The sequence below is a fragment of the Xenopus laevis genome, chromosome 3L, assembly GCF_017654675.1.
Source record: "Xenopus laevis strain J_2021 chromosome 3L, Xenopus_laevis_v10.1, whole genome shotgun sequence".
In the NCBI taxonomy this organism is placed as follows: domain Eukaryota; kingdom Metazoa; phylum Chordata; class Amphibia; order Anura; family Pipidae; genus Xenopus; species Xenopus laevis.
This window is the reverse complement of record NC_054375.1, coordinates 65,718,828-65,743,306: the sequence shown is the minus strand read 5'-3', so window position 1 is coordinate 65,743,306 and position 24,479 is coordinate 65,718,828. Positions and strand designations below refer to the sequence as shown.

The window sequence follows — 24,479 nt, the reverse complement described above, 5'->3', positions numbered from 1 at the left end:
TCTGAACTCTTCTGCTGCTTCTGTTTAATTTGCTTTATTCTTGTAAAATATTAGTAGTATGAAATTAAAGAATATGAACAACCAATATATCTTTATATAATTTTATTGAAATGCAGATTTTTTTTTGTCTTAAAGGTTCGCACTAATATGTGTTAGTTCTGAATCCTCGTCAAAAAAGCTTATGGATCTTTTGCCAAAAAGAGAGATGCATGGGCAGAAGCCGATCGTTACACCTTGCAACAAGCAGTTCCTTAGTCAGTTTGAAATGCAGTCAAGGAAAAGTAAGTATAGTTTGTTTTTAAATGTATTATTCTTTATATAGTGTTGAAATATTCACAGCACTTTACAGAATTTATACATTATTTGCATTAGTCCCTGCCCGAGTGGCGCTTAAGATGCTAAAGTAATGCCATTAAATGAAATTAAAATGTGCTATAGTTCTATAAATATGGTGCTGGCCAGCCATTCAAAGGAGAAAACGCTTAGGTTATATAGCAGATAAGATGTTTTGAATATAATGGTCTACATAGTTTATCTGTTATCCACTAACCTGTACCATTTAGTCCTATATCAGCTGCCTCCATTGCTATGCAGCAGCTTTTTTGCATACACTAAAGTCTGTTTCTGAAGCAAACACACCTTTTTACCAGTGCAGGGCAACAATACATTATACTTTAATTATGTTAAACTTTTGTATATTGGGGGTTTCTGTCCCTTTAAATCGTTTTCATATTTCTACTCACTGGTTAATTTTACCAGAAAAGCAATCAACATGCCTGCGTGTTTTTTTGTATGTGGGAGGAAACCTTGGTACCTGTAGGAAACCCACGCTGACAGAGCATATTATGTATATATCATTTGTGTTTTTCTAGGTAACATGAGGATTGAGTGTTAGTATATTTAGTGTATAAACCCACGTGTTTGCTTAAGTTTTGATATATGGTAGATTTTCATGCATTCAACTGCACAGTGAGGCTAGTGCTGTTTTATTGCAATCTGCCCTGTTTGTATAGAAGCAGACCTCCATGCTTAAAGGAGAACTAAAGCTGAACTAAATAAGTGTAGAAATGTTGTACATTCTGTTTTGTGCTTCTGTACCAGCCCAGGGCAACCACAGCCCTTTAGCAATAAAGATCTGTCTCCAAAGATGCCCCAGTAACTCCCCATCTTCTATTCTGCTGATTCACTGCACATACTCCGTGTTGCTGTCACTGAGCTTAGGGACCCACTTACAATATACAGTACACATAGAATATAAATGTTACACTATAAGGCTGATTAGTAATTAATACAGATAATTACTACATGGCAGCACAGAAACCAGTGCAACTAGTCCTGTAGCATCCGCTTTTATTACAGATTTTCTGCTTGATAATTTGTGATGACCCCTAAGCTTAGCTTCTCAACAGCTGCTCAGAGCCCACTGAGACACTTTCCAAGATGGTGACCCCCTGTGACAAGTTTGAAGTCCTGGATCATTGCTGCCATTGACAAGCTTAAACAATAGGCTGGTGCAATAAGTTCAGTATATAAAATATTGCATTTTTAGCCATATTACTTTTTAGGGTTTAGTTGTCCTTTAACATAGGAGACTTGAACACAACCAATTTTTCTGTCCTATGTAGTCACATACTTTCAGGAATGAGTGAAATCCACTAACACTTGCTATGCAGCGGAACACTTTAAAATACACAGTTTCTAGTAAAAATGTACAATACAGTGAGAATGTATCTTGTGTATATCAGAAAAAAAATTAACAAATTGTTTTGAAATGCTAGTAATGTTCATAGTAAGTTCAACAATTAACTTTTTTTTTCTGTCTTCAAATTTCATTGTCTACATCATACTAAAAGTTAATTGTATGGTTAACTTCTCTTAAAGGGGTTGTTTAACGTCAAACACTTTTTCCAGTTTATTTGGTTTCAAATAGTTCACCAGAAATAGTTTTTTCCCCAATCACTTTCTATTTGTGATCTTTTTCTAATACCGATATGTAACTTTTAATTTTTCACCTTCTAAGAGTGGTGGCAGACGTGGCTACTCGGGGAGATTAGCGTCCAGCGACAAATTGCCTCTTCTTCGGGCGACTAATCTCCCCTAAATGCCTTCCAGCCAGCTAGAATTATTGCTTTGGCTTGTTTCTTTGTGAGGCAACTTAGGGCTCAGGACTTAAGAAAACAAAGCGTTCCGAGTGCCATCCTGTCGGCCGAAGAAGATGCGATTTGTCGCTGGGTGACTAATCTCCCCAAGTAGCCACGTCTGCCACTACCCTAAAGCAGCTCTGGGAGGGAGGGGGTGCGGTCGCCGACTCTTTAATTGTTCTAAACTAATATTTAGTTCATACATTTATCTTTGTTGCTACTCGCAGAATCCCTGAGTTTCATTAAAGGCGGCTGTTATAGTTAGAGTTGTTGCTAATATTCCATAGATACTGCTGATAAATGTATCAACTCATGTAGCCACTAAATATAGTAAATAGTAACCATACAGAACTCGCTCCTGGATCACTAAGCTGCCAGACATGACACCAGAGACACACACTAAATGTCCGTTTTAGAAAAACGATAAAAAATGTAAAGCAATTTAAAAAAGGCTTTATTTCTGGTGAACAAGCTGAAAACAACTGAACTGAAAACGTATTTGGAAGGTGAACAACCCCTTTATTGTGGTGGTATATTTTCTTGCCCACTGTTGTTACCTTTATATTAGAAAGTATTTAATATGTTACCAATGCAGCTAGGGTATGTATAGTAAAATTTCTAGTGATTCCTAGAAATTTTCTTCTTTAAAATCTCTTTAAGGGAATACTTTCATCCGAATGGGGGGAAAAAAGCTTGATAAGTACTATCTAGCAATACATCTATTTGATCTATTGTCCCCTGTAGCTATCAGACTAAGTATATAGCATGCTGTATAGCTTAATTTGTTAGTTTATAATTCTCAGTGCATGAAGAAATATATTTACAGCACCTGCATATTTTAATCTGCAAATGAATGTGACAAGCTCAAAGGCAGACAATATTGGAATTGTTTTGCTACTCCCAGTACTAAGGTGGTGCCTCACAATGTTAAGAAAACTGCAAAGTAACTCTTTGCTTCATAGAACAAATCGTAGAGTGCATTTTTTTACCCCATGAAAACGTAGCATTGATTTGAAAACTGTTGGGTGTTTATATTGCTGCACAAATGCAAAATCATTTTGACCGATATTGCTTGTTGGAGCTTGTTCACACTTGCAGTTTTCCCCACTTTTGCTACTACTACAGATGCTATAAAAGCATAATTATTCTTTAGGGCACATTATCTTGCCTTTGTGCACCTGGTTTTTGTAATAAAATTTTGTCTCAATCTCCAAATTCAATTGCACTTGTACCTAATCAGCAGCAATGTGGTATAGAATCAAACCAGTTACTAAGACATTTGTTTAATTGAAAATTTTCCAGCTTCTTTAGACTAGCTTAAACACCGCAATTTCCCAAGTGCAGGGCAAGAGTGCAGGATTGTTTAATTACTTTAAAGTCATTTCTTTACTGGTACTGTTCCTTTCATACCCTTGCTTTGGGAATGAAATGTTGGACAGACAGGTCTGTCTGTGGATACTTTTGGCTGTCTAGTGTATCTTACATTTGTAGCAGATCAACATTGGCACATCTAGGGGATTTTTTAGTAAGGTGTGTTGAACTTCCCTCTATTTTTCACTATCCATTCTATGTTGCAACATGATTTGCAGGGTTACTATCACATAATACAATTTTAGTAAATTAAAATCTATAAATACACTATTAAAAATTCTTAAAGTGTCTGAATTCTTTTACAAGTTGGTGTATTGAGGATAGATGTTATAGATTGCCAGGCAGAACTTTGAGGACTGAATATTTCCTAAATATCAGTACTTCTCATTGCAATGATCATTCCTGGGCAGTGTATTGTTGCGCTTTCAATAAGATACCCACCCTTCTCAAGAATTGCTGCCAATGGCTTTCCACGCAGAAGTGATGGTTGCGACTTAAACAGTGCTCTATTATTATTTTAGCACTTGTACAGATTGCAGTTATGTTGCGTACAGATTCATTCAAAGCAGCTTCTAGCTATTTGTAAACTGACGGAAGATGAGGCAGCTTTTCTAAAGCAAATGTAGAAAGCAGAGTAGATTTTGTCGCGATCTAGATACTTTTTGTTGTATTTTTATTGTTGCAGCTACACAGGCTGGCCAAATGTCTGGAGAAGGAAAAGCTGGTCCCCCTGGCATCAATGCTCGTTTACCATTTCCACCGGGTGGCAGAGGGAGGGGCCGCTTCCCAACTTCAGGTCCTGGTGGTGACAGGTTCCCTGGGCCTGCTGGACCTGGAGGGCCTCCACCACCTTTTGCAGGTAGAGACTTTTTAGTGCAGAAATATGTTGGCGTTTACATAGAACCATTGTTTTTTTGTTTTTCTTCACACAATACACAGGACTTTAATAATATATACATGTATTCTGAATATTTGGGAGACTTGGTGGGACATTCACTAAGATTCGTTATTGCGCCAGCGTCCGCTTCGCTGCACTTCGCCAGGCATATTTTCGCCAGCACTACGCAATTTCAATAAAATCCGAAGTTGCACTCAGGGGAAGCGTAAGGTTGCGAAGTTGCGCTAGCGTTAATTCGCCAAAGTAAAGTTACGCTAGCGATGCTTAATTTGCATACGGCGCCAAATTCAATTTACAATGGAGGTATATGTAGCAGCACTACACAAGCCTGGGAAACCTTCAAAATAGCAAATAAATTTTTTATTTTGCCCTACACATGTGCCCACTGTATAGTTAAGTTGCCATGAGTTAGGAAATGTAGGGGGGAAGGAGGGTAGCCCCAAAAAATTTTTCGATCTTTTTCAGCCTATCACCCATAAAAAATGAAAAAACGCCAGCGTTTTTTGGGACTTAGAAAATTTTTTAACTTTTTGAAGCAATCCCTATCTACTCTATTGCACTTCGCCTGGTCTGAGGTGGCGAAGGAAGTCTGGCGTAAAAGGTAGCGTTCAGAATAATTTGCGCGTCAGTGAATTTGCGTAGTTACGTCCGTTGCGCAAATTCACCAGGCGTAAGGGTGCGAAGTAACACTAGCGAATTTACGCCAGCGTCCGTTAGTGAATCTGCGAATTAACGAAAATGCGCTACGCTGGCGCATTCACACTAGCGTTAGGTGCTTCGTCGTTTAGTGAATTTGCCCCTTGGTGTGTTATACTACATTTAAAGCTGTTATAAGTAAAAAGAAAGAAAACTATAAAGGAGAGCATTTTAATTCTTATAGCCAGTTGTCCGCTACATTGTCACCCTGTACCCCCATTGATTAAGTGTGCAATCATGTTCAATATTCTGATTATTAAACATGCAGATGTTTCAGAGAATTTCAATTTAAAGAGTAGTTTAAATTGTTAGAGTAGTTTGTTTTGAATCAACCGCAGTATGATCTAGAGTGTTGTGTTTTAAGAAAAATGATTTTTATATATTTGTGGCTTTACAATTTTCACACACAGTTTTTTCTAGTTTTGAATTTAAACTGCTTTCTGGATGCTAGGGTCACATTTACCCTAGAGCTCAGGCGGGGGTTTAAGGGACACATCATAACTTGTGGACAAGGCATAAAAAGAAATATAAGTGCTTAATATTAATAGAAAAACCTTGTCTTTTGATTAATAGTCTGTGGTTACCTTGGTCAGTGACCCACACAACTAGATAGTTTTTTTTTTTTTTCATGTAAGGCTGAAGAAAGCTATCAATGAAAGTCAAGTAGTCAAAAACGACACTCCATAAAATGAAAAATAAAATTATAAAAAAAATCATTCTCAAAATGTTAGTCTTAAATGGAATATATATATCCCCTTTTTTGACATGAGCTCATTTGCTTTTGTTAAACAAAGAAATGTGCATCGCCATTATCTTTTCACTAACTTTTTTTTACACACATACATGATTCTACTGTTTAAAGGAAAGTAGAAACCATGATAGCCTGTCTCTGCTCTTTGGAGCCAGTTCCCCACCATCCATGTCAAAAAGGTGGAATATTTTTCCTTCAATAATTATTTTGTACATTATTTTGCATTTCTTTCTGATTGGCTTACCAATGCTCCCTGTGATATGTTTTTGATTAATTATACCTGACATCATCATGTTTTCAGGCCTTTTGTACGTTTTATCCCCAACCCTATATTTGATTATATATAAAAACTGTAAATACGAGACATTAGAACACATTCATTTTGATAAAAACACCAGTTACAGGTTTATAGCTCAGATTACTATATTAGGAACTATATATTTATAATCACCGAGTGGCACACCTTGTGGTAGATTGAAATAATGAAGTTTAATGTGAACCTGATGCTTCTAAATCTGTATACTGTTAGTTTTCTAAATCTCAGTGTGGGTAAAATGTACCTGTTTTAACTGATTTATTTGACTACTCTTTGCTAATGGGAATATTAATTGATATATAAACTGTCTTCTAGTTTCAGCAACAAAGCGTTTAAAGCATACTACAGCTGATGCACTGCTGCAAAATTTGGAAATTCTTCCATATTGTACTGATAACATCAGACAGAGCAAATCAGTCTTTAGTACAAGGGTCTGGATTATTCAGAGAAAGATTAATGTGGACCATTTCTCAAGCGATAACTGACAAGGTCTGCACTACAGGGCAGATAGCTCTGCCTGACATTATTAAAGCAAGTAAAGGAAGTATTTTTTATACATTTCTGTTCATTGCTATCTGGGGTAGAGTTAACGGCTGCTTTGCTGAAACTGCCCATACCTTAAGCGTTACATATTTTCAGCTCTACTGTATTTAGAAATAATGCACAAGCTTTAAACTGAAAAGCAAAATGTAAGCTTTCACAAATATTTTGGACCAATTTAGGTTTAGCAGTCCGGGTCACATTAAATTATAAACCATTACCACACACCAGAAATGTCATAGTGAACCACTGAATTTGTGCTTTCTGATTCTAAATTATTCACGGCCCATATTAAAGACACAAATAGCAAAAACCTCACGTGGAAACTTCGGGCGACATCGGATGTGATTAGCGCCGGCGTTTTTTTTTTCATTCTAGCTGGCGCAGAGTGAGGGAAGGCGTTTGGGGAGATCGGTCGCCGCAAAGATGAGGCGATTAGTTGCCAGGCGACCAAATCTCCCCAAAACGCCCAGTGTGGCCTTACACTTAGAAGGAATTTTTGTCTCTTGTTCCTCTACCTAAAAGTAAAAAAACACTTTTGTTTGACCTTGAAGTAGAATGCTTTAATGGGAAACAGACCACAGGAGCTTTTGTGCTTTCACACAGTGGAGCACAGAGCTGAAAATTCCATTTAAGCAGCAGAACCATCTGTTGTCAAATCATTACAAATGGCTGTCAAGGCAGTGGTGCAACAGCCTTTACCCGTATTACTGCAAAATTTTTGAAGCAAGTAAATTGGGGATATATTTTTGTGTGGAGAACCCAGAAATCAATCTTTGCTTTTCAACTTTAGAACCCCTTTAAAGGACAAGCCCACAATAAAAGTGTCTAATAACAGAAAACAAACTTTGCAATATACATTCATTTCAAATTCTCTATGGTTTTTAACTTATTTATATATGTCATGCTATTGAAAGCAGTGTTTGTCTGTCCCTTTCTATTCTCTGCCCAGATGCCTCAAACTACTGATATAATGTAAGACAAGGCAGCTGATTAACAGGCCTGTCTTTGCTGGGGAACATATACTTTTGCTATATTGTTTAAAAAGTAGCAACAGGAGTTTAAGCAAATGCTGCTTTCAGTAGCAATGTTTTTTTTACAAATAACTTTAAAAGCAATGAAAATGTAATAAAGGTGTATTGGAAAGTTACTTAGAATTATGTTTTCTTTTAGTAGGCAAGTCTTTATTTTTGGGTTGACTTGCCATTTAAAAGCAGTATTTATTGCTTTCTGTATGTTTCTGACTCTCCTCCAGCCAAGACTTCAGTTCCCTTCTATTACATTATTTCAAAAGTCGGAACAGCATGTAAATTCTAAGCAAAAGTGCAAAAAACTAATTGAAAAATGTAATTTTCTTTTATCATTCAATATACATTTTCTATGGAGTTTCCCGAGTGGAACAATTAAGCCACGTGTATGCCAGCCACCAGTTTTATGAAATACCTTATGGGTCTTGTATTGTTGTTGACCCTCCTAACTTTGTCTTAATTGTAAATTATGTACATGAAAGTTAAGAGTGAACCCTTGGCTTGAAGTCTTATGACTCAATGATGATGCCATAGAGCCTGTCAAACCAACTTTACCCTGGTTTGAATACATAATGTTCACCCTCTAAGTGCAGCTTCACAGCCAAAACATTTATATCAAACTGAGGGGGGTACAGCTGTTACCCATTCTGAGACATTCAGGTAATCACAGGATCTACTTGTAAAACAATAAAACAATAACAAACACCTTTTTCCCAGTTGAATTGTTTACAAAAAACTTTTTCTTTCTTTTATTTCTTATCATTTTTCCAAAATGTAAATTTCAAGTTTAATCCTGGCAGCTCAGTAAAACAGGTGGATTGTGAACCTACATTAGTTAATATATTTACTTGATACATTTCTGAGCAGTACCAGAATATTAGCAACTATTGTATCCATTCTAAACACTTGGTTTAATGAAACCCAGGGATTCTACTCTGCAGGGCCAAAGATAAGAAATGTATCAATTTATGTATCCATTTAAAACAGTCTTCGACCCCTCCCCTCAGGGCTGCTTTAGAAAGACAGAAGGTGAAAAATTTAAATTTTCACTTCAATATAAGAAAAATGGTCACAAATAGATATTGAATGGAAAAAGTGTTTATTTCTGGTGAACAATTTGAAAACTGAACTGAAAAAAGTTTTTGAATTGGATATGAGCGGGGCAGTTTAAGTTAATTTTAAAAATGCATTTAAAAACTATTAGTTAATATTTTCAATTGCTGTTTCTCAGCAGGGATGACCCCACCAAGACCTCCTATGTGCCCTCCAGGTCCACCAGGACCCCCTGGCCCGCCTCCACCTGGACAATCTCTTCCTCCTCCTTTGCCTGGTCCTCCAAATCGTGGTGACCGACCTCCTCCTCCTGTTATGTTTCCTGGACAACCATATGGTCAACCTCCCATAGTACAACTCCCACCTGGTCCACCACCTCCTGTTTATGGTCCACCTCCTGGTCCACCTCCACCACAACAAGGCCCTCCCCCACCCCCAGGTCCTTTCCCTCCACGTCCTCCAGGTCCTCCAATGGCACTTGGCCCTCCTCCTCACTTACCAGGACCACCTCCAGGTGGACCACCACCGGCTCCACATGTGAATCCAAACTTCTTTCCCCCACCTGGTAATGCTGGTATGCCTTCTTCAGATAGTCGGGGCCCTCCACCATCAGATCCGTATGGTCGTCCACCTCCATATGAAAGAGGAGACTATGGTCCACCAGGAAGGTTAGACAGTATAGTCCTCAGAATTGACTTCTCCTAATTCAGTGCCAATTTTGTTACTTAAGACTTTCTGTATGTTTTAGGGATATGGATGTTGTCCGAACACCTTTAAGTGAGGCAGAGTTTGAAGAAATAATGAACAGAAACAGAGCAATTTCAAGCAGTGCCATTTCAAGAGCAGTCTCTGATGCCAGTGCTGGTTGGTTAATGTTTTTATTAGATGATGTTGAATGAGTGTGTCTGAAAATGTTTTAAATATAAAGGTAGAAGTATTAGTTGTCATTTTAACTAGCATATTTTTATGCAAACGTTTGTTAGCAAAAATTGCAAAAATTAAGAAGTTGTTTGGAGATAATTCCATATTTGTGCAAATATGTGCCCCCCTCCAAGAATTGAAATGCTAAAACTTGGCAACACAAGTACAAACTATGAAATCCTCAATTAATCATAAAAGTAAAAATGTTTTTCATGGCAAACGACTACTTAGTTATTGAGGTTAATCTTAAAAGCACAAAAACACAAAGGCAATTGCTGAAGGAATAGTCTTCAAAGTATTTTTGTTTTTGCACCAATATATTAGTCGAAACTAAAAGTATAAGCACAACTGAGTTGACCTGTGGTATTGATCGAAGTGGCTCAAACCATGAGGTTCTTTATTATGAACATGTGTTTATAAAGTGTCAACATGTTAAACACAGCAGTACAATAAGAGGCAGATTTATCAAAGGTCGAGGTGAATTTTCAAATTTAAAAAAATTCTAATTTCAGGCTATTTTTTATGTACTTCAACTAGGGAATAGTCCAAATTAGATTAGAATTTGGAAAAAATTAAAATATCGAAATTTATCATTTACTGTTTCTTTAACAATTCGACTTCGACCATTTGCCATCTAAAACCTTCAACTTCATTTCGGTTGGTCTTTTTAAATTCAAATTTCGAAGCTTTTCAAATTCGAAATTCGACCCTTGATAAATATGCCCCTAAATGTGTATACATTGAATATACAGATCACATTTAAAAAAAACAACTTAAACAGGAGGTAAATCTAGTGAGAATATTAAGAGAACTGCAAAAATGATCATCACCATCTATATAGGCAATCATAACTACTTAATGATTACTACTATTTCTATATATAAAACAGCTGTTAAAGTATCTGTATAAATATGTATAGTTTGCTTCAACACAAATTTATATGTGTGCAATAATGTTAACTTGAAAATACTTGTTTGTAAATCTTTATATATATATGGATTTATTTTCAGGTGACTATGGAAGTGCTATTGAAACTTTGGTCACTGCAATTTCTTTGATAAAACAGTCTAAAGTTTCAGCAGATGATCGTTGCAAAGTGCTGATAAGTTCCTTGCAGGATTGCCTTCATGGAATTGAATCAAAGTCTTATGGTTCAGGGTCTAGGTAAAGTTTGCTTTTAATTTGTGAACTATCACTGCATAATATAGATGCTATTATAAATAATGTAGAAGCTATGCAAACTTTGTTTTTAATATATGTAACTATTTATCTATATATGTATATATTCATTTGTGATAACATCTTTAAATCAAATACCTACTTTAATCTTTGTAGGTTTGGGATTTTTAAATTGAAATCCTTATTTGATATTTCTTTCACATTGCAGAAATATTTCAGCTCACCCTAACTGGCCATTAAGAAAGGTTTTCTTCTCTCCTAGTGTCTGAGAGCTTAGCAATGGCTGAATCTCCACAAATGACTTTAAAATAACTTCATCTAGTGAGAAGTTGGTTGTTTGAGCCAATTTCATTCATGAGGAGGAAAGCAGTTAATGGCTAATAGCAACTCAGTCTGCTTATTCTGAAGATCTTCTGTGACTTTTCATGCGTTAGCAGTCTCATCCCTTTAGTGAAGACTTTTTTTTTCTCCTTCCCCATTTGTGCACGCCAACTTGTGTTTTGTATATAAAGGGGGTAAAAGTCCTTCTGTGTAGTGGTTACTGTATTGATTTTGAGGAGGAATTAATCAAATGATTTCCTTTAGAAGACGTGAGCGTTCAAGGGAAAGGGACCACAGTAGGTCAAGAGAAAAGAGCAGGCGTCATAAATCCCGTAGTAGAGATCGCCATGAAGACTATTATCGTGAAAGAAGTCGGGAGAGGGAGAGACACCGGGATAGAGAACGGGATCGTGACAGGGAACGGGACAGAGAGAGAGAATATCGACATCGCTAACAGGTGGGTATATGAGTAAATGGTAAATAGGAATTTTGGAGCAAGCTAAATTATCCTTCTGTTTTTTGTTTTTTTTTGGCTTTGTGATATTTGGAGGTCATGCAAATTTTTTTATATATATATATATATATATATATATATATATATATATAATATATACAGTATATATATATATATATATATATATATATATATATCTGTTTAAAGCTTGCAGCTCTGTTTACAGGAACAACGAACATGGAGCTAGAGTTACATAGAACAGGTATATTTTTGATTGAAGGATATATTTGTATGTATATGTAATATGTAAAGTACAATGGGATAATATGTAAAGTACAATGGGATCAGTTGTCCAGCAGTAAAATGTTTACATCCCCTTTACCTTTTGATTTTCTAACATTTGTATGTAGTGTTTGAAATTTCAAACCCTCACTATTAATATATAGCAATTGGTAATTGAGGTTAACCATCAGTGTTCAAACAGTGCAACTTTTTGACTTTTTATGGGTTTGCACTGCAGAAAAATGGCTTATTAAAAGCATCCTTGCAAACTCCCTATATTTCCATTGAACAAGTGATACAGCATGTAACAACATCATAAATATCATCTGTAAGGGAGAGAAATGAGGTTCAGAGAAAAAAAATGGCACTTTCATGCCTTAAGTTAGTTAGTTTGTGCATTCAAAATCTTTAATGTGACCGCATTGTTTAAAGAGCTGTCTAATAGAGAAGCATTTTGATTTCTCCATTTTCTTGAGTGGGAAAAATTTCCATGATGAGAATTTTTGTGAAGTTTTTTATGATCTAATGGAATAGATGATTTTAGCGCTCAGCACAGCCTCAATTTTAAACAAAGGCTATACTGTATTTAGTCCTGTTATGCATATAGCACATTGCGCGTTTCTGCTGCATAATTTCCTGCCACTTGACAGTGATATTAAGTGGCAGATGATGTCATGACACAAAACATGTTGTGTACCATGATGCTTACACACATGCATTTAACAATATAAGGTTTGTTCACCATCCAAACATCTTTTCATCTTTTATTTTCATATTGTTCACCAGAAAGACTTTTTCAATTGCTTTCCATTTTTTGTTACCACTTTTTGAAAATTTCAGTTCGATTAATGATCCTGTATCTGGCGTAGCTGGTGTTTGTGTGGCAGCTCCGTAATCCCAGGTGTAGGTTCTGAACTGCTACAATTTGCTATATTATTTACATACCGTATATACTCGAGTATAAGCCGTCCCGAGTATAAGCCGAGGTACCTAATTTTACCTCCAAAAACTGGGAAAGCTTATTGACTCGAGTATAAGCCGAGGGTGAGAAATGCAGCAGCTTCTGGTAAGTTTCAAACAAAAAATTGAGGGTTTCTGCTCCCATTGGAGGTGCCGGCGTCTCGTTTTTGGATGCCGGCGACCATTCTTGGACGCCGGCGAATATTCTTGGAGACTATTCTTGGATGCCGGCGACTATTCTTTGGCGCCGGTGACCGTTTTTGCGCTTGACCCGAGTATAAGCCGATGTAGCGTTTTTCAGCATATTTTGGGGGCTGAAAAACTCGGCTTATACTCAAGTATATACGGTACATCAGCATCTGTGGAGTTTTAGCAACTATTGTATCTATTCTAACAGCTGCTCAGCAGTGCCAAAGAATTTTTTAAAAATACACAAGAAGGTGTAACATTAAATTTCTTAAATATTAAAAATAAAGTCTTTATTTCCAATGAAGTCTGAAAACAGCTGAACTGGTAAGAAAGGGTTGGAATGAACAACCCCGTTAAGGAAAACAGAGAATTGTTTTGATATTGCTCTGCTCAGGAAACAACCAGATACATCAGGTGAACGTTTTAATTTCCTTAGCAGAAATACGTTAGACAGTTTGCGGTTTCACTCTGTAAATATTCTCCTTGACTGTACAGCTAATGAGGTTACAAAATTCATTATATTAGCAGCTAATAAACAGTTAATAAATGGAACCCCCCCACCTAAAAAATGGTTTTAGAAGAGTAACACAAAAAATATTATATTTGTTTTTTTTAAGGTTAACTTATATATTAATTAAAAATATTCAGCTTTAAAAAAAATTTTTTTGATAGTACTGTCTGTCCTTTGGTAATAGTGTATATTCTATTTAATGTTGTACTAGTCAGCTGTCATGCCAAGGCTCCAAATATCCAAAATGTAGCAGACAGCACCATCAAAGGTGCTTCTCATAATCTGGACAGATGCGTTTCAGGCCAATACCTTTATCAAGCCAAGTATTGGTCTGAAACATATCTGTCCAGATTATAAAGCCATGAGAAGCAAATAAAGGCTTTTTAAACATATCCTTTGATGGTGTGGTCTGCTGAATTTTGGATACTTAGTTGATTTGGACACCATTTGACGTGCACCAGTATTATTTTTGAAAGTTAACTTGGTGAGTGCTGGCTGATTGTCTATGCCAAGGCTCCAAGTCCACAAAGCTTTGTACATTTTTGTGATCTTCCTTCTTTACAGGTCAGTTTTACAGATTGTGCATGTAAAGAAGGTAATCTGGAGAGCGCTCACTACAATGGTACATGTAGTCAGGACTAATATACAAGGGTACATGTAAAAAAAATTATATAATAGCATATAATTAAAAACAAAAATTTCAGTGCCAACCGTCAGCCCCCACTACTAACTCTAAATTGTGTGGACCATGACCCCCCCCCCCCCGCCCCATAGTCTCCTTGTATAGTGGAAGCAGATCTGGGCTGTGGGGTCTGCTTCCTCTAAAGTTATGGCTGTGTTTTGTTAGTATTTGAATGTATTTTTGGGTTGCTGTAGATTTAAAATCTTCCCTAGGATACTGGCCATTAGTTACAAATTTGATACTTAATTAGTGTTATTTTAACGTAGCCAGTTGAGTTGTTCACCTTAAATTACATTTCTATTGAATATATATAAATATATAAATGCAGATTTCCAGTGTATATCTATTATCGGTTGTTATAATAGATGCCACTCCCATCAGTGAAAGGTCCATGTCTAAACTGGGGGGTCGCCAATGCCTCTTAATACCTGGTGCACGGTGTGTTAACATTGCATAGGTAGTGGGCATTCCAAGCTTCAAAGCGTTCTATGTATTTTGCGGCCAATCCACCTGAATCTACATGTTGCTGTTAAATTTGATCTTCACTGCCACTATTCTAGCTAGCACCTGCTCTTTTCCACCACACAGTTGTTCATTGCTGCTGTAGCACATCCAGTATTGTGTTACATAAATACCTAATAGGTTTTCTGCATACATTTTGTTTGCCTTACTGGTCCCTTGCTGCTTAAACACACCAATGGACCAATAGTGTCCCTGGGCAGTGTATAGCTTTGTCTCTTAAAAAAACCAAAACCTTTGCAAAATAAAGGGCAACAAGTGCAAATAAATCCTAATCTAATCTTATGTCATCAGTTCCTGTATGTCTTGTCTTAGCTGTCAAAGGTTGCTGTACAGGGATGGACTGAAAAAATGCAGTGTTACACATACGTAGAACACGTATATTGCCAAATATGTTTGTACTGAAAATGCTAAGAATATAGTATAACAAAAACAAGATGTGAAAGTGTGCATTACATTTAAATAAACAATACTAAATTGAGTATAAATATTTAAAAGTACATCAGCAAGAATTTGATGTTTTTTCTTCCAAGATGGCAATTCAGGTAGGTGTTGAAACAATTCTAAAAAATGCAGTGCTGAAAAGAGGTGTGCTAGAATCATGTTTGTTCTTTAGAGAGTCTTCAAATGTACACTGAATTCTATATTTTAGAATAGTAGTACCAGTGTTATCCCCTGGACCAAATGGCAGGTGTGCAATTTAGAAAAAAATGCTATAGTTTTGCCACTTATCCCCTTCAGTATTTGTTGTATTTTGAGTCCAACCAAACACTCACCACTACATTATGGTTGTACTATTTTACAGCATAAATCTGATTGTTTAGTGGGTCTATATGAACCCTTGTTGTTTAAAAGTTCTTGGTAAATTTACTGGAGCCAATCCTGTATAGATTTTAGTTAATTTCAGTGAAGCGGGAAATAGATGGATTTTAATGTTTTAACCTGTACAGAGGGATAATTAACACACAGATTTGTTTGTTTTCTACAAATTCACTGTCATTTTGATGCAAATTAAATGCTAATAAAATGATACACAATTTATTGGGAGGCTAAACCTGTATAAATCGGAAGCTTAAGGCATTTGTTAAAATATGTTAACACTGTATGATAAAAAAAATCATCAGCACTTAAGCTATTTCTTCTTCGCTGATTTTTTAATGCTATTTTCAGCATTAGTCCCACTAGTTGCAGCATGCACTAACCACTGTGAAAATGTGCAGGTATATATATTGGCAAATGGCTTTACATCGGTGAACATCAGCCAAACTAACTTTTTCAGGTTTCTAATTGGTAAATCTACTATAAGTATGGAGCCAATTTTCCTAAAACGTTTAAATGGGCTTTTCACCTTTGAGTTCATTTTTAGTTGATGAAGATGATGATACTCTGAGGCAATTTGCAATTGTTTTTCATGTATTTATTTGTTTTTATTTTTTAGTTATTTAGCTTTTTATTTAGCAGTTCTCCACTTCAGCAATCTGTTTTATAAGTTCCAAATAACTCTAGCAACCATACATTGATTTGCATAAGAAACTGGAATATGAATAGAAAGATGAGCAATAAAAAGTAGCAATAACAATAAATTTGTAGCTTTACATAGCATGTTTTTTTTTTTTGGTTTTTTTTAAAGGCATATAATTAAAAACTATTTTTTTTAAAAAATGATGACCAATTGAAAAGTTGCTTAGCATTGGCCATTCTGTAACATACTAAAATTTAACGTAAAGGTGAACCACCGCTTTTATAGGCTAATAGTGCACGAGTCATTTTGACTGGCAAGGCCTTCTCCGTGAGTATTGTGGTACACAGAAACTTGCCCACAGATGTAACCCATTTTAATTTAATAGAAGACACAATTTCTGTGGTAGATGGTAGTGCTATGTGCCAGCAACAATAATCGCTTAATGTATTAACACACAGCCAAAAACTCGAAATTTTGCCCGTGTTTTAAATGTGTTGCAGAAGCCAAAATTGGTGGCATATAGTGCCCCAAATTGTTTTGGTGCTTCATATTCCATAGCACTTTAGATACGGTTATTAATTGGAAGTTTTGTTTTTGTTGCTCTATTTTGTTTAAAAAAATAAATAACCAAACATTGTACAGGAGTGTGGATGTCTGTTTTCTCATTTCCCTTTTTTTTTGGCTTTCCTTTGACAAATTGTTTATTAAACTTACTGAAACATTTAATTTTTGCTTCTTTAAGAAAAGCAAACATTCAAATGCATGTTGTCTTACCATAACGCAACATATTGTAAACTTAAATACCAAAGTTGGAAATTGGGGAAATAAAATATACACATTTGAAATAGCAGGCATCCATGTAATTTTTTTGTACTGCTATTGATTGATAACTGTTTTGTGGACAATTCGTTTATGTTTGTTAAATGATATTAACAAAGAACCTTTATTGCATTTGAAGACGAAATGGTTTATTCTTTTCAGAAGTCTTTCTATGTTACTTAATGCTTTTGCTCCTTTTATATTACCCACTAAATAAACATCATGTAATACTGGTAGATTATTATTACACTATGTTGTATTGAAATCAAACTTTGTACAGTTTCACTTTAAAGCCAATAGTATTTGATAAAATATATTGTTCTTTGTTTTTATTCCACTTTGTTTTATGCTCCCTTGTGCCTAATAACTGTAGGGAGGGTATTGATTTCAATGTTTAGAGAAAAAAAACACCATTTAGTGTTAATTTGGATGCAATAAAAGAACATATTCAGAGTATTTTAACTGACCATCCTCAATTCTTTCTGACCAGAGGTCAATGCTGATGCACACTGGGAACTTAGAGGTTGTTCACTTATTTTTTTTTCTAGTATGTAGAAAGTGTTATTCAGAGACATTTTGCAATTGCGCTTTATTTTTGTTTGTTTTTTTATCATTAAATGTTTTGTTCAGCTTCTTTCCAGGTTGTAATTTTTGTAGCTGTCTGGTTGCTAGTGTCTACATTACCCTAAGAACCAAGCTGTGGTGTAAGTGGTAGGCTGGAATATGAGTAGGAGAGGCCTTAATAGAAAGCGAAGTAATACAATGTAACATTAACTGAAACTGTAGCCTCACAGAGCAAAAGTTTATTTTCATTGCCTGCTGCGGTCCTTGGCCTCCATTTGAAAGCTGGAAAGAGTCAGAAGCAATAATTAAAAAACTTTAAAAAATAAAACATGACACCCAGCTGAAAAGTTTCCAATAATTACTAATTCTAAATACTAAAAGTTAATTTAAAGGTAAACTACCCTTTTAAATGTTTGCTCAAAGAGAAAATTAAACCTAAATTTCCTAAAAAAAAATGCTCTACCTAAGGGTCTTGCAGCTATGCCACTCTTATCTGCATAGACTGGTTACTGCCTAACAAAGTCCACTCTTTTTTTTTTTTTTTCCTCATTTTTCTAATGTCATATTGAAGCAACTTTTACTTTTTTTTTTTTCTTTTTTAAAAATACCATTTCTCTTCTGTGCCTTTTTTCCACTATCATATGGGGTCACTGAATAGGACTAAAAAAAAGTTTGGCAGAAATGTGGATATACTAAATAGTACTCTGTGTCTCAAATTAGATTTCTTAGGTTTTTGCTTTTAATTAAGTCTGTTGCCTCCAGGAGAAGAGCAGCTATTACCTTTTAATTATCCAAATGCAGTTGTATTAATGAAAGGAGACGCATAATTATTTTAATACATCTAATACATCATTTATGTTTTGAATCTTGGCTCACCAATAATAGCACTTTGTAAATATAAATAAAAATGTTAGCATGTTGTTATTAGATACATTTTATGCATGTCAAATGTTTTAAAATGCTCAGGGTTTTTATGTTAATAACAACTTAAAAAATCTGGACTAGTATCATTTATTCCCATTGCAATTTGTTATTGTTAGCTACCATTGTGAATAGCAAACTAAATCTGTCATACATATTATGTTATAGTGTAATTGTAAAGTAGGTAACATGTATATTAAGAGACAGTACTTAAAGTGAAGGTAAACAAAAATTTTCTGAACGAAAGGAAACCGTTACTCTTAAGTTACTCTTTATACATTCACTCTGTTAGATCACATTTCCAAATAACCTTTAACCCATTGGAATTGAAATTATTGTTGTGTATTTGGGAAGTTGCTTAGTATTAGGCTACCTTTAACATGTGAGAGTTTACATCTACTTTACACATACCTTAATGTTTTCCTGTGCAACTTTAATCCATATTTGCAATATGTTCTTGTGAGTGTAAATATAGTAGCTAAAATCATTAATGTATGACAAAACAAATATTTAATTGTTGATTCATGCTGTTTTAAAATGTATTGCTGTTACCCAAACAACAAATTATTATTTGGGAGAGGGAGGGGGGTATGCAGTGTCATTTGTGGTGTGCCATTGTGTTTCTCGGGGTAACATACATTACTTTAATAAAAATCAGAATGTATTAGTGTCTGATTAAAATAACTCTCCTTTGCAGGAACTAGACATGGGATAGCTTCAGTTTCTGCTCCTTCTGTTTAACAGAAGAAATAACACAACCCATAGATTTTTTTGTTATTAACAAATCAATAAACATACTGAACATATTTTTATGCCTATTTTAAACTCATGTTGAAGGGAGCCTGCTCCTTCATTAAAGTAATTTAATATTGAATTGCTTGAAATACAAAACCAGTGTAAGCTAATGAGCTGTAACTGTTGCCAAGAGCAATGGCAGACAAGATTTGTTACCAGTGGGAAATCCGTGCTACTCGTCTGCAACAAATCTCTTGATAATACCATTTTTTTTATTTAACATGCTTAATATGTGGCGATCTTGCACGATCTTTGAAAATTGTGCAAGAAAGCTTTTCTCCCACAATAATTCCAGATTGTAGCATGTATAACACTTTACATTCAGCAATCACAATTGTTCTCTTGTCAGTAGCGCTGGTGACAAATATTGTGTGCCATTGCCTGAGAAGATAAAGGTTCATGCTATGTTACTGGCTGCATTGTAGTTGATTTATTGGAACCTCATTAGAGATTCCCAAATGCATACAAGAGTTTTACCAGTTTGAGGAGAACATTATTTGCATGCATGTACCCCCACCCCCGCCCCTGTTTGTGTAAAATTAAAATATAAAAGGCATTTATTTTTTCTTTTTTTTTTCTTTTTTTCAAATTGCAAGTTTATTGTGCATTGACATAGCATAAACATAGATAGAGCCAAAGTCTACATGCTTAATAACATATGAGAAGGCATTTCTTGAGTACTATAAGGTCTCTGGATACTTGGGCAGGTTTGGGGTTTAGACCCATATAGGATGGTCACATCTGGCATCTCAAAAGAGTGCAATAATACTCAACACCTAACATTACAGCATATGTAAGGCTACTACTGATAAGTACTTGATGGTTTTTGAGTGCTGGTAGTATTCTTTGGAAGCTGCCTTTTTGCATCCAATATTATTTGTATACTATTTAATAATATATATGTATGAATCTCTTTTCATTTGGCCCTGGTTAGCAGCCTTTATTTAGCTATTGTAGCAGATCATATCAGTCTAGTAAAGCCTGTCCAATCCCCAAAAATACTATTTTATTATTATAATTATATTGTTATTAATGGAAAGTTGCTTAGAGCTATTTTCTTTCATTAGACAAAATTTAAGTTATACTTTAACATTCACTTGAACTTCTCAAGAAATGAAACTTTATGAACAGGTTGGTTTGTTTTTATAGAATACGTCAGGAGACAAAAAAAAACACATCTGGCAAATAGAAATTATGTATGAATTTGTGATTCTGGTTTCACATTTGTTCATGGGCATTTTTTAAGTGTGTATGTATTTGAAATTTGTGTTTGTGCATTAAATCATATTATCTGGGCCTAAAATAAGGTTTTATCGTTTAAAAAAATAAATAAATGAATTGCTTTTATCATTTGATAAATCAATGCGAGTATTTAAGCTTGCCTTATTTTATACAAAGCATTTATTGATTAATTTCCATATTTGGGAAACATTAATGTAACAGTGGCTGTTTTATATTCCAAGATTATTATATGATTTTAGATATTCTGCTTCTTAACTAAGTTGATAAATGTTCTTAGACTATAAAGCATAGCTGAAACAGCTAAGAGAGAGACCCCACCTGAAATTGTTGTCTAATGAAATATAATTTGCAATCATTTTCAGCACTTTTAATGTTATATGGAAATATTTCAGTTGAAATTCAAATGCCTGTCCCATTCTGCACTAACCCAAGATGGCCCACAATACCGTGCATGCTTCTTTACTGATCTTTTGCTACAGTGTTCACTAGTACCAATGTTAATGGAATTTAGACAGAATTTTAGTACCAATGTTGTTGTTAATGGAATTTAGACAAAATTTAAGTTATCCTTTTACATTCACTTAAATTTTTCAAGAAATTAAATTTTATCAACAGGTTTTTTTGTCTCCTGACTTATTTTTCTATAACAAAAATAAGAAAACCTAACCTCCTAATCGTTACAATCGTCTGTACAGCTAAATTCAGTCCAATGTACAGCTAAATTCAGTCCAATAAATTTCTAGTGTTTTATCTGTATTATTCCAAAGATCACACCCTTTATTGGTATGGTTTTTGCTGTTTGGAATATAAGTCATTTATTTGTTTAATACACAGTCAAGGGTCTCCTAAAAAATATACCTTTCTGGTAAATGACTTGTTAAATTACAAATTAACCTGTTATACTCTATTGTGCATGTGTACACTCTTTGTTGGACACATTTGTAGATTAAACTGTATATATTCTGTAATGGGTGGTTTTCATAAATGCTTGTGGGGAAATTTTTACTGATGTGTTGGTTCTTCTGAACACAGTTAAAATGTAAAACATGCCTGGTCATATACATTTTGTGTGGTGTTTTAACAAAAATGCAATATGTGTCATACGTCTCCTGCTGTGCCAGATCTGGATTATGGGCAAAACTTTTTTTGCAAAATGGCAAAAGCTTAATTTACTGAAGCTCAGTGTCTCGTGATACTTTCCTGTTAAGTTATACATCGCTCATTGTAACATTATTTATTGATAGAATTGTCAAGGGACTTCCTTTTTCAATAAATTAAGCTTATGCCATTCTGTCTGGCCCACACCTGGGTAGAACCTCAGATAACATTTATGATATTAGCAGTGTAAACACTACCATAATAAAATCACAGACCAAGATGGAATCTAGTCCACAACATGGCTAAACTCTCTGAGACTGATATTTAAATTTGTGTAGTCCAGGTGGCAGCCATGGTATGGTGAAAAAAGCATTTTTATATCTTAACTGACTTATCTTTAACTCGGGGTTTTTGAAAGATGAGCCTGTCTCATTTTGAGTATCAAGTCCCAGCAGTGAGGGAATGTGCATGTCCTAATCTTTGGACGCCGTTTCTTTTTTTGTTAAACTGGCACATCTATAAAATATATACCAAATATATGTGACACCTATTGCATTTTAAAAAACCAAAACATTGGCCCATTGGCCAGACAACATTCATAGTTTTTTCATGAATTTGTCAATTGCAAAGCATTTCATAACTATGTATGGAAATTTGCTGCCACATATTGTACAGGTATGGGACCTGTTATCCAGAATGCTCAGGACCTGGTGTTTTCCGGATAACGTATCTTTCTGAAATTTGGATCTTCATACCTTAAGTCTATTAGAAAATCATGTAAACATTAAACATTAAATAAACCCAATAGGCTGGTTTTGCTTCCAATAAAGATTAATTATATCTTAGTTTGGATCAAGTACAAGGTACTGTTTCATTATTACAGAGAAAAAGGAAATCCGTTTAAAAAAAATTTGGATAAAATGTAGTCTATGTTAGACGGCCTTTCCGTAATTCTGAGCTTTCTGGATAACTGGTTTCCGGATAACAGATTTCATACCTGTAGTTGCAATGACTGTATATATTTGTAAATCTATTGGTTGCGTATTGTAGCAGAAATCTACATCATGAAATTTTAACACATTACAGTTGAAAGAAGAGGAAAGCCTTGAAAGAGCAGAAGTTCTCATCATGGAGGAGAAAGCTTGCCCGTCTCTTTGCTTCTTATGGTTCACCTTCTCAGCATTCATGGATATTATGAGCAGAGATAGATGTGAATAAAGCAAATCTGCAAACATGGTAACCAGTAGATCTTTTATTTTTTACATTGCTTGTTTTATTTCAATGAAACCTGTGTGACTTAAACATTAACAGCTTTTGCAACTTTGACTGGTTATAAAATACATTTTGACAATTTATAATGTGCAAGCAATTTGGAAAGTCCAATTCTTTCTTGTTTTTATAGTAGTTTGTTCTTGTTAAAATGTTCATGTTCAGATAATGTCTGTAAATGTCACCACCCTGGTTACAATAGATGTAGTGTTGGAATAAACAGTTAAACGGGGCTGATGTGTAAAACTGTTCAAGTTATTTGGTGTTTACACCTCAGGGAAAGTCTTGCAGTAGCAATATTTTTACAATTAATACAAGGAAAATTTTATACCACATAAATTGCACAGCCTTTTGTTTTAAAGAACGCAATTGCTATTTTTTTTTTTTTTTTTTAAGTTAAACTCCATTGTTAACTGTTTTATTACACTGATTTTCTGAATGTTTTCATGGAGACTTGACATTTTCTTGTCCCAAAACTGTGATGGTAAAATACGAGATACTTGGCAAAGCCATGACAGACGTGCTTCACTTACTGCTTGTTCTCATTTTGCTTTTGAATTTTCATGACCCTGTATGTAGAATTTTTTTTTTTTCTTCAACTTTTCCCTACCCATAGTAATTTTGACTCAGCTTTTCTGAAATACTTCAAGCAGTGCTTGTTTTGTTCTGCACTGTTTTACATGACTGTTTACCTTTTTAACACACATTTATTTTCTTTCTGTGAAAGACAATGTAAATTGTGACTTCTTTTCTAAAATGTAAAGATTGGCTATTAGAAAGGTCAAAAAGTTTGACCCTGTTTTTATAACTGGGCATGTTTCATTTATTTCCCTTTAATAAGTAAGGTATGAGAGCATAGTCGCTGTGTGTGCAGAACTCAGGCATTGCATATTTTTTTATATTAATGAAAGCTGGCATGCTGCTTGTTTAGAATGATGTAAAAAAAAAAAAAAAACACTGCTCAAACACCAGCAGCATAACAGCAGTCACAATGATTTATAAATGTAAATATGCAACACAGGAGTTTTCAATACAGTAAGTTATATCCTGACGCTTTTCTTTTTGCAGAAGGGTAAATAAGTGGAATTAAAGCCGGTCTTTAAAACAGGTTCTTATTTTTTCTTTAATGGGTTGATATATATATATGGCCATGGTTCACATCCTCAAACTTGTTCAAATCCCCAAAGATTTCAGTCATCTTGGTATTGTCTCAGATGGTGTATGATTGTACATAAGCCTCTGCCACTTTTTTTTTTTAATGGGAATGATCATGAAAATCTAATTTAAATTGCATAATGTTAAATGATTATTTGGATAGAAGTTCTAAACCTATAAAAGTTGAATGTAGATTTACCATCTGTCAGTCTGTGTTATCACAAATAAGGGGATTTAGAGCTCTTCCTGCAAAGATTTAGTGGGAGGTTAGGGGCCTTACCAAAGGGGGGAGAGCGTGATCAAGAGCTACATTTTACTCTCTTAAGTTCTGAATTTGACTTG

At 34.9% G+C, this 24,479-nt stretch overlaps 1 protein-coding gene across 9 annotated transcripts in view; it reads left to right on the top strand.

The window, feature by feature from the left end:
• Window positions 1-23,214, top strand: part of cpsf6.L (cleavage and polyadenylation specific factor 6 L homeolog) — a 28,742-nt gene extending 5,528 nt beyond the window's left edge. The window contains exons 4-10 of one of the 9 annotated variants that reach the window (XM_018252449.2): window positions 136-281; window positions 4,198-4,371; window positions 8,973-9,462; window positions 9,543-9,658; window positions 10,726-10,879; window positions 11,480-11,672; window positions 22,800-23,214. In XM_018252449.2, coding sequence (XP_018107938.1) covers window positions 136-281; window positions 4,198-4,371; window positions 8,973-9,462; window positions 9,543-9,658; window positions 10,726-10,879; window positions 11,480-11,669 — 1,270 coding nt within the window. In that variant the 3' untranslated portion in view covers window positions 11,670-11,672; window positions 22,800-23,214. Of the gene's footprint in view, window positions 1-135; window positions 282-4,194; window positions 4,372-8,972; window positions 9,463-9,542; window positions 9,659-10,725; window positions 10,880-11,479; window positions 11,676-22,799 lie in introns of those variants that run through there. The other 8 variants (XM_018252451.2, XM_018252452.2, XM_018252447.2 and 5 more) reach the window with 8 other exon arrangements.
• The last annotated feature ends 1,265 nt before the right edge of the window (window positions 23,215-24,479 follow it).